General features: G+C 39.7%; 1 protein-coding gene across 1 annotated transcript in view; it reads left to right on the plus strand.

Moving 5' to 3' along the window:
- EIF4B (eukaryotic translation initiation factor 4B) overlaps positions 1 to 9,325 on the plus strand; it is a 34,368-nt gene extending 25,043 nt beyond the window's left edge. Inside the window, exons 11-15 of the mRNA XM_032208658.1 lie at positions 1,276 to 1,492; positions 5,210 to 5,268; positions 5,440 to 5,554; positions 6,327 to 6,399; positions 7,208 to 9,325. Coding sequence (XP_032064549.1) covers positions 1,276 to 1,492; positions 5,210 to 5,268; positions 5,440 to 5,554; positions 6,327 to 6,399; positions 7,208 to 7,288 — 545 coding nt within the window. The 3' untranslated portion in view covers positions 7,289 to 9,325. The remainder of the gene's footprint in view (positions 1 to 1,275; positions 1,493 to 5,209; positions 5,269 to 5,439; positions 5,555 to 6,326; positions 6,400 to 7,207) is intronic.
- The last annotated feature ends 1,847 nt before the right edge of the window (positions 9,326 to 11,172 follow it).

Consider the following 11,172-nt stretch of genomic DNA (forward strand, 5'->3'; position numbering starts at 1 on the left):
TGTAATAGAGAGATCATACTTCCTATGCATCATCAAATGGAATTGTTTAATTCAGAGCATGTTGATTCATTCTCATCTTACAGCATGGACAGAAGCAAATGGGAGAGAGATGGTCCCTCAGATAATCTGGTCCTGAGCCATTTGGGGTTCTGCATCCAATTGAGTGCTAGCTTTTTGCAGGAGGAAGGCCTGGTGGAACTTTTTAAACTAGATTAAGTCTTGCACTACATTCATACATGTATCTATACAGCAGTGGTGGGTTCCGAATCCCGTTGCCGCCGGTACTGTGCAACAGGGCCCAGCATTCACCATGCGCACACATGTGCACAGTGTGCGCATGCATCCTTACCTCCTGCGACTCTCCAGCTGCTCAGCGGATCATTGCGCAGGCGCTGTAGAGCCTGTAGTGCGGAAGTGCCGAAGAGCTCAAATATAGGTAAGGAGGGTGGGCCCTCTGGAGCACCGTAGCAGAACGGTACCCAGTGCTCTTAGCAGGCACCGGTACACCCGTACTGGGGTGTACCACCTGCAACCCACCACTGCTATACAGGTGATTCTTCATTTAACAGCCACAATTGGGATTGGCATTTCCATTGATAAATAAGGCAATTGTTAAGTGAATCATGTGGTCTTTAAGTGAATCTGGCTCCCCCCCCCCCTTGACTTTGCTTGTTGATGGCCAACTGAGAAAGTTGCAGATAGAAATAACTTGACCCTGGGATGCTACACCTGTCTTTAAATACATGCTGATTGCCAAGCGCCTGAAATTTGATCACATGACTATAAGGATGCTACAATGGTCATAAATATGAGGATCGGATGTAAGTCACACTAGACCTTGGAAGATTTGAATATGTTCAGGAACTTACAGTCCAGTTCCTAAACCTTCCTGATTCACACTACTGTTAATATTCCAGCGTTTTTTTCTTCACAGCACACTCTGACTGACAGATGTCAAGTATTTCTATGTTTACCTTGAAATTTTTACATAAGCCATAACGGCCCATGCCATGCCAAGGTGTTACAACACACAATTTGGGACCCATGGGGTTTTTGGTTTTATAAATAAATCTATTGTTACGCCTTGTGGATTGAATATAAAATGCAAATGGAACTTTTTTCTGCAAATACGCACTGCACTCACAAACGTTTTTTTGGCAACTTAATGGTACTTTTTGGTGAGACATGCTGACTAATCTTGAAACATTCAGCTACACCAGTCATATGTTGCTGTGGAAAGAAACTCAGTTTCTGCCTCCTATTCTACTGTTGTAGCTTCACGAAGGAGGGAGAGTGAGAAGTCATTGGAAAATGAAAACATCGGCAAAGAGGATGAAAGTCTTTCTCCAACCTCCAAGACCCCTAGAGAAGAGAAGCTTCCTTTGAAAGTAATGCCAGCTCCTCCTCCTAAAGAAAATGCCTGGGTGAAACGAAGCAACTCGCACCCAGCACGCTCGCAGAGCTCTGACTCCGATCAGCATTCCCCAACAAGGTGAGTTTAGAGCAGGGGTCTCCAGCCGTGGCAACTATAAGACTTGTGGTCTTCAACTCCCAGAATTCCTCAGCCAGAAAGCTGAGGAAATCTGGGAGTTGAAGTCCACAAGTCTCAAAGTTGCCAAGGTTGGAAACCTGGTTTAGAGAACGGAGTATGCTAGGTTGCTGGGGGTTTTTGTCAATATTCCTTTTCCTCTTTTAAAGCAAGAACGGACATTACAGCAACATGGATTTGAAAATGTGGCAAGGGCTTTGTGATTTGCCGATGTTGTGGCTCAAGGGTGGGTTCTGGCAGAGACTACTGCCGGTTTGCTCAGAGATGCTCCCTGTGTGTGTGCATGTGCTTGATACGTGTTGTGTGCTCATGTGCAGTACAACTACATTTATTCTGCGCATGCGCAGAAGCAAAAAACAAAAGGGTGGCACCTAGGGCATTGCCAGGAGAACTGGTTCAGGGGCATGGCAAGCCTGGGTCACTTCCGGTTCTAGCGACCCAGGCCACCAAGTTACTACCGGTTCACTGGAACAGTCCGAACCGGTAGGAACCCACCACTATTGTGGCTTCATTGAGACTCTTCTGAAATAAAAAATTTCTAGCACAATTTCAGAAGAGGGGGGTGGGGGAATGGCAGAGCAGGTGGGGTTTCCATTCCCTGCTGTGAAGCAGGTACACTCATGTTCTATGTGAATAAATAAAACTGGATTTGCTGCCTTATTGTTCATCATTCAGGAAATAGTTCTCAAATTTAGACAAGTTGCCTGCCTGTCCTCTTGAGCAGAACACCCTGACCTTTAACTTAAAGGAAAAAAAGAGCTGCTAGCATGATGAATGAGTACAATGTATGAAAGTAATATTTTGCCACTTTAAACAGTTCTAATTATTCAGATGCACTTGTCACCTTCTCACAAATAGGAAAAGCATCATTAAGTTGAAGTGTTAAATATTTGGGGACTGCTGTGGTGGGATGGTTGACATATGAAGCAAGAAAACTCATAGCCATAAAAGCTCACAAGGTGATTGGTCAGTCATCAGTCACTCACTCTCTGCCTAACCTATCTCAAAAGGAGGGGGTATTGTTTGGGAAAAGATGGGAGGAGAACAAATTTATGTTTTAGAATTGTGACTCAATATAATTATAAATACATTGCTTGAACTGAACAAAAGATTAGATATAAAGCCAGCAATGAGTGGGTGGATGAATTAACCTGTATCAGAAAATAACTGCTTAGTGACTGAAATGATAGATCTCTGTAAGATGGTGTATGGTGATCACTAGTGCTGGTTTTTAATAAACTGTAGCTTAAATAAGCAAAGTGTAAAACAGGTCTGACCAAGGGCAACCAGAAGTTCACATTTATACTTGGACTTTAAAAAAAAAATGCAAACTTTTATGCAAGTCCTTATCAAAGTAAAAAGCCTTTTCAACATACATTTTCTGCATAATAGTGTTGGTGAATTTTCAGAGAAATAAGAGTAACACAAAAACTTCCTCATCCATGAAAAATGTTTTTCTTTCAATGAATATGTTCATAGAAAGAAGTAATTGCGCATGCTATTGCAAGAAATGCGGCTGATAATATTTGAAGAATTTAAATGTTAACTGTATCAAAATTCCCTAGATTTTATTTGTTATTCTAGTCTCCGTTCTGACAGGAGTTTCATTACCATAAGTATTTTATCTGATTTAAGATGTTCCCCGTTCCCCTGCCAAATGCTCACTTACTTTGAAAATTAAGCTGTCATCAGTTTTTCAGTTTGTTTTGATAAAACACTCCCATTTCCTGTAATTCATTTAGTCTGTCTGTAAGCTCTTGACTTAATTTACATACCTGCCTTGTGTTAGTCATGCGGAATAGGAAGAAACTTTGGGAGGAATGTTCTGTACTTAGACTACTAGAAATCCTTGGGGGGGGGAAAAGAAATTAGAAACTGGATAACACATTAAGTTCAATGCAGATCAATCTCGCCGCCTATAGTCTTTTATCTTCAATCTTAATTTAACTTAAATTTTTTTCTTGGGTAGTTTCTTCCTCTAATAAAATTTCCTCACCAATTTGACACACTTTCTCTTTCCACTTTCTTCCCGTTCCAGAGCTGTCCCAACTTCAGCAGCTTCATTAGCTGCGTTTCTGTTGCCGGGGAAAAAGGCTATTCCTGGATCTTTCAGGGACTTTGCAGTGTCCCTGAGATCAGCAGGAGGTGCCCTTCTCAATCACCGTCTCTGCGGCACGGTTTAGGTCCAAATGGACCGCCAGCGGCAGAAATTCGACTGCGATCTCGGAGCACCAAGATCGCACATCATGCCGTCGCGACATCAGCTCTCTCTTAGAAATCCTATTAAGTTATTTCTATCTGCTGAACTGAACCAAGTATTGATTGCATCCTATCTAGCCAGAACCTGGAGACCAGGTGATCACCAGCAGCTTACGTGGCACCTGAAAGCAAACTGGCACCAATGTAACTCCTGCTGGGTTGTTTTACATGGAAATATCATGTCACAATTAATATGGGAACTGCTGCATTTTGTACAAGTTGCAGTTTTTGGGTGATCTTCACTGACAACCTACATAGATCCTATTACAATAATCATGAAGTGATGAGAGAATCAGTGACCATTGCCAGAAATGGCCACAATTAGTATATCAGGCACAAATGGGCAAAGACATTCCTTGGCATAGCTTTAGCCAGCTGCTCCAGCAATAGCTTAACTAGCAGTTCTTTCTGGCAGAGAATAAGCCCATCAGTATCTGAGATTAGTTTAGTCTTAGAATTAGTTGGTTTCTAAAACAATAGGCACTCACGGCTGATTTGAGACTGTTTGATGCTCACCAATCAGATCCTCAGTGCTCCCAAGTCAAAATTTCTACCACTTCTCATTAAGTCTGGGACATAGACTGAAACCATCTGCCGAGTTGCTTCTAATTTAAACTATCTTCAAAAATATTTGAAGACACTCTACAAGTAATCCTCAATTTAAACTACAATTGGGGTTGGAATTTTGGTTATAAATTGCTGTGGTTGTAAGTCTGGGCACCACATGACCAGATTTGATTTTATGACCGTTTTTATGATGATCATTAAATGATTCAGCTCGGTCATTAAAGTGTAATACATTTTATCCTGTGGTATTTTTGGTTTGTTTTTTTTTAGGGAAAATGGCAAAATTGCAAGACATAATCAAGTGACCACAGGATGCTGGCAATAGCTATACATATAAACTGGTTGTTAAGCCCCAAAATGCAATCATACAACTGTGTGGATGGTAAAACAATCGTAGCTTCAAAGATGGGTCGGAAGTAATATTGAGTTTTTGTTAAGTGACTGATTGTAAGTCAAAGACTCCCTATAGTTGTCTTTCTGGTTAAAAATTATATAACATAGTTTTATGTTAATTAAAACTATTTACAAGGCCAAGCTATTATGTAACAAGTACAAGATCTATTATTATTTTGCAGCAGTATGTGAGGCATGAATGAAGTATAATGAGCCATTATTTAGATAAAGCATTTCTAGATACTGGTATCTATTATTGACAAGTATCAAATTACTTGTCTTAAGTTTTCATTATTTAGTCAAAATTGTGTGGTACACTTTTCAGTAGTTTGCCTCTAGATGTAAGTTGAAAGGATTATATTAATTGTACTGAAGAGAGAAAACTGACCTGATGCCATATGTATGCACAAATTAGTTCACGTTTTAACCTCTGTGTTGCAGTGGCAGTCAAGCTGTGCCATCTGAAGATGGAGTATCCTCCAAAAATGCCACACGAAAAGGTAAGGCTGGAATATGTGCAACCTCATGGGAGGCCTGCAGGGAGGTGAAGTATTTTGAGCAAAACTCCTATCTCACCAGTATTTCCTTAGAAACCAATGGGAAGCCAAACAAGTCTTGCCATTTGATGTATCTGGAATAGGATGATGGAAGCATTTTCTGCTTTGTTTCAGGAGATGAAAACAGACCTGATGGGGGAAAGGAGAGTGTTCCAAGGGGCCGAAGAGGGAGCACTGGCCGTGGTCCTGGGGACGGAGGCAGCAGAGACCATTGGCAAGATCTGGAACGGTAATATATATATATGTATATATATATTTTGTCATGCGCCACTGTTTAACTGAATGGAGTACAGCAGTGTTTCTCAACTTTGAAAGCTTTAAGATGCGTGGACTTCAACTCCCAGAATTCCCCAGCTAACCTTAATGGCTGGGGAATTCTGGGAGTTGAAATCCACACATCTTCAAGTGGCCACGGTTGAAAAATTACGGAACACACCATTCCAGTTCATATTTCTTACGGAAGAGAGGCAGTGATCATAACAAATGGCGCTATTTATCTTGCACACCTTTATGAATACACTCAGTTGTTTTATACCTGGAAAATGGCCCTTATGGAGAACCATTAGCAGGGCAATTATGGAGCAGCTCAAACTGCCTATCTGCCATATTTTTTGGACTATAAGATGCACCTAGCTTTTGGGGAGGAAAAGAAGAAGAAAAAATCTGCCACTGCCTCCCAGATCCATCCAATATTCTTAGCCACCGCAGCCCATTCTAGAACAGTTGATAGTCGCCACACTAACTCGCCCCCCCCCCTCCAGCTGCAATATTCGGTGCACAGACTTTTCCACCCACTTGCGGGGGTGAGTGCATCTTAGACTTGGAAAAATACAGTAGTTTGTACTACTACCACACTTGGAATTTTGTTTGTGAATTATACAATGCTCTATACTCTTTATATTCTCCTGAATTGGGGCTTGGAGGTAGAGTTAATGATCAAAGAATAACATTTTTCTCTAAATTTGCTTGCTAAATTAACATGATAGCATTGTTCGTTTTAGGAAAGAAAGCAACGAGGAGCATGACTCGAGATCTGCATCTGAGCCAAAGACATTTGAAGAGAACCCTGTCCCCGTAAATACTGAACCTACTATATTTTTTTAGGGAATTGCTGTCAAATACAAAGAGGATTAGGCAATTTTACTGACTAAATGGGTTGGTACATACTGGGATTCACTTGTCTTTCAGCAGTTACCAGTATCTAAATAGAAATGACATTAATGAGAAGTTGTACTGTATGCATTGTGGTTTCACTGCTAGGGTTGTCCTATCTTCCACTGAGACATTTGTGTCCTAATAAAGTTGAGAATAGCTGCCTTTTTTATCCCAGATCCTTTGAAGTAGAAGGCAAGCTTCCTGAGACGAAAGAAGGAATTAGTTTGATACAATAAAACTAATAAACAATATAGTGATAGAGGTTAAAAAAAATTAAAAACCGCTTTTAAAAGGGATAGTCGATAGATAGATGATAGATGATAGATAGATAGATAGATAGATAGATAGATAGATAGATAGATAGATAGATAGATGATAGATAGATAGATAGATAGATAGATAGATAGATAGATAGATAGATAGATAGATGATAGATAGCCCACTGTCTTTGGGGAGCCAAGTATCAGTTTTTTAGTGCTATGGAAGTTGACTTAAAGTGAAAAACAAAGAATGAATTCACTTTGAATGAATTCATATGATCACCATTTTGCTTGTTACATGTAGCATTTTATCTGCCTAGAATACAGAATACCATTTATACCATTGTATTCTTTATAGAAGGTCTGAAATACAATGTACAAATCACTAAAAACTTAATACCGAGAGTCATGGATGTTCTGATAACCTGCTAATCTTCTCCCCCCCCACACTCCCCATTTTCTTGCAGAAATTTAGCTGTGCTAGCAAGTATGCTGCTTTGTCAGTGGATGGTGATGACGAAGCTGAAGGAGAAGAATATGCTGACTAAATTCTCCATCCCCCTCCATGTTGTCTCCTAACCGGTTGCCATCCAGGAACTTTTGGAGAGCAAAACCAAACCTTTATTCAGACAAGACAGAAAAATAAAAGCCTACAAGTCAACATCTCCTGGGAGAGACCTTTCTTAAACCTTTCTTTAAAAAATAAGAAAAAATGATATAGAATTTCTCTTGCATGCTGCTGCAGCCTTTAAAGTATTGAACATAACTGGAGAAATCCCTGCAAAAAAAAAAAAAAGTATAGCAAGAGGGGAAAAAATGGCAGGTGTCTTTTTAAAAAGGAAAGAAAGAAATAGGCCCAGTGTGTGTTTGAATGTTACTTCACGCTGCTTCTAATCACATTCAGAGCCTCAGTTCCTTTCCATTAAGAGCTAAGGTTAGTGCTTTAGTAGGCTAGTGTGTGATTGAGCACATCAGTAATATGGACAGCCAAACCCTGTCTCTTTCCCTCTTGGTAGCTTGGGTGGCTTCTATAATATAATCTCAAAGCACTTAATGCACTGGGGAGGGAAAGCAGTATTACCTTAAATTAGTTGAAAGAAGGGACAAGTTAGCTTTCAAGTTAGAAGATTACAATCTGCCCAACAGGTATCTCCGGAGTTTAGGTGCATGCCTTGTCCTTTTGGTATGATGGCTGGCTTCCTCCCCCCTCTCCCCCCCAATCATCTGCCTTTGCAAAGTGTTACCGAGGCTGAACACAAGGCCTTTTCTCTCAGGATTCTCTTCCTGGAAGTTTTCAGGGCTGTATCCCACCCACTCCAGAAATTGGCACTACTGACAAATTCCTTCAGTACAGAAACCACATTTCATTCAATTCCTATGACATCTGCCTCCATGTCAATAGTCACTGCAATGTCGGCACCGAGAGTATACCAATAGACCATGCATAAAATAACTTTATATGTTTGAAGCTCCATCATTCTAAACTTCCAGTAACCTTCCTAAAGGTACTGTGCTATATGAAAGAATGCTAGGGAGCAATTTAATTTTAGAAGATTATAAACTTTCATTGAAGTGTTTTCTGTCCGCTTTTAATCATTGAAGGGCAATCACTATACTGTCGCAAAGTAAGAGCACCTTTTTCAAATTTGGAGCACTGTTTAAAGAGAGCGGGGGCCGTCAAAAGACCGGTGGAGCCATCTTCACTGCATCATGTGATGGTTCCTTTCCCTTCTCTAGGTGTGGTTCGGCAACTTGGATAGCAAAGTTTTGACTTTCCTTTTAATTTTCTTCAAAAGAATAATAGGCTATCAGAAGGTAAACTTGGGAATAGGAATTTCTGCCACTTGTTGTTTTAGCATTCTTTCATTTGTCCGAGCAAATGCATAGGGGAAGAACAAATTGCAGCACGGGGAACTGAAGCAGCACAATTGTTTATAGCAAGTTTACAGATGCATAAATACATAGGAAGTATTTGCCTAGAACTTGGCTGGATTTTATCAGATGCGTATGCATTCAGCGGGGGCTATTTTACATAATTTGGGGAGAAGAAAGATGTGATTTTTACTCTTAAAACAATCTCAAGTTATATTAAATTGAGGATCCAGGCTATTGTAAAATTGGTACAGTTGGGGTCTTATTTTCATAACTTTTAAGCTACCGTTAAGTCAGCTTTTAGAAATGGAAAAAGAGTATTGTCATTTCTCAACGATGGGAGCTGACAAGTGGGATGAGACCTGGTGAAGGCAGTAGATGGGCTTGAAATGCATGATTGCTTTGAGTCAACAGTGAGGAGCTGTATTGGAGAGAAACTGCTAATTTGCAAATCCCAGAAGCATTCTCTTTCTTCCAGCAATCTTGAATATTCTGTCTCTACTATCCGGACAGGTTCATGAGTGGATTGAGGTGCGTTTTACACATTCTGAAAAACATGTAAAATTTGTACAAAATATCTTCTATGAAAATGATTTGTAATCTGCATGGACTTCCTGGGAGATGTCTTTTATTATGTAAAATTCCCCTCCCCACCCCTTCTTGGTTTTTTGTTTGTTTTGTTTTTCTCCAAATAAAACTAATCTTTAAAATAAGACTTCAGAGCTAAAAAGGTCCTTTTGAGAAGATGCTGCTTCTATCACAGTAGATCAGAGAAGGCTGCTCTCAGATAGGTGAACAAGCAGGATTCCACTGCAGATCCACAAAGGGGAATCTCTAAATTAGAGTCTTTTTAAACTACATTAGGATTTCTCTGAGCAGTGGAGAAGCTTTACTTGAATAATAGTTTGCTGCCTGTTGTAGGATTGTACCAAGGGTATTCCAGATTGCACCTTTTGATTCAGAACATGGCAGACCTGACCAGGAACTTTTTCCTTGAAACCTTCTGCAAACTTTCTTCCCTCAGTTTGCAAAGGTTTCTTTTCCTCCCAGTAACAAATCTTAGGCTGGCTTCCTGGTCTCAGACCTACCCCCACCGTCTTTTCCTTCCTCCCTAAGGATTATTTGCAGAAGGGAGTCTTACTGGATTGATACTGATGCGTGAGCAGTGCCAATATAGTTATGCTGGTTCCCTTTAACTTGAAATTAATATAGGTGACATTCATAGCTTTGGGTTTTAAAAAGGCTTTCTGAAGTGTCTGGTGCTCCCTGGACATTCTGTTTAAACTATAAAAGATCAGCATTTCCTCAGATTTAGGAAGGAAAGGTAAAGCAGATTTTGTTCATTTAACAAGTTTATTGTCGAAGACTTGAGTTCATTCAGCTTTTGTGAAGTTTTATAACGCTTGTATACTTACGTCAAAATCAAGACATCTCCAAAATTTATTTTCTCTCTCATCTCCCTTTAGTTTTGGATTTAAGTCCAAAACAGATAATAATGGGCGAGGCAGAAAAGCTGTGAAAAGCTACCATTTTAATATTCCTTGGCCATTTACAGTTAATTCATAAATCATCTTGGAATATGGAGACGGGAGATACCACAGACTTGGTGCATGCACCTCTACTATGGCATGCGGCTTTTTGTGAACTGGGTTGCAATAAGTCTTAGGTGTGAAGTTCTTTTGGTCATACCAAAAGGTGGAGCCAAGGGGAAAAGAAGACATAATTTACCAACATTAAAAACTCTTAGAATTATTTTGTGACTTGCTGGAAGCTTTACTTTAATTGGGTGATTCTTTATAGGAAAGAGGGTTTGGATATGCTTTGGTACAGATAATCCTTGACTTAACCACCACAAATTGAGCCCAAAATTTCTGTTGCTAAGCAAGACAGTTGCTAAGTGAGTTCCACCTTATTTTGCAATCTTTTCTTGAATCACTGCAGTTGTTAAGCTAGTAAAACCGCTGTTAAGTGAATCTGGCTTCCACATTGACTTTGCTTGCCAGAAGGTTGCAAAAGGAGATCACATGACCCTGGAAAACCGTAATGGTCATAAATATGAATCAGTTGCCAAGTGTCTGGATTTTGATCACATGAACATGGGAATATTGCGTAAGTGTGAAAGTCACTTTTTCAGTGCCGTAACTTTGAACTGTCACTAAATGGAACTGTTGTAAATCAAGGACTATATATGTGCTACTCATAAAGAATTACAAATTATATAATTATAAAGAATCATATCTTCTGAGCTAAATTTACTGCTTTGGAAGCCCAGAATACTCTCTGACTTATTTAAAATTTGCAATGGACAACTCCCTAGTAAAAAAAATGCCCTAAATCTAATTTAGCAAAGCTTCAGAATAACTAAGGTATATATCCTTGAAAAATTACCCAGCTGTGGAATTTTGCTTTCCTATTTAATTTATACTACCGAGTTATTTTTATTCCACAAGAGAGAGCTGAAGAGCTGGCATCTGGCATGTTGTTCTTTCCTGAGAAGTCATTTTCTGTAGCTCCAAAGAATATGAGATTAGCATTTTAGGTGGTGTTGAATTATTCAAAA

Source organism: Thamnophis elegans, chromosome 2, assembly GCF_009769535.1.
Source record: "Thamnophis elegans isolate rThaEle1 chromosome 2, rThaEle1.pri, whole genome shotgun sequence".
NCBI lineage: Eukaryota > Metazoa > Chordata > Lepidosauria > Squamata > Colubridae > Thamnophis > Thamnophis elegans.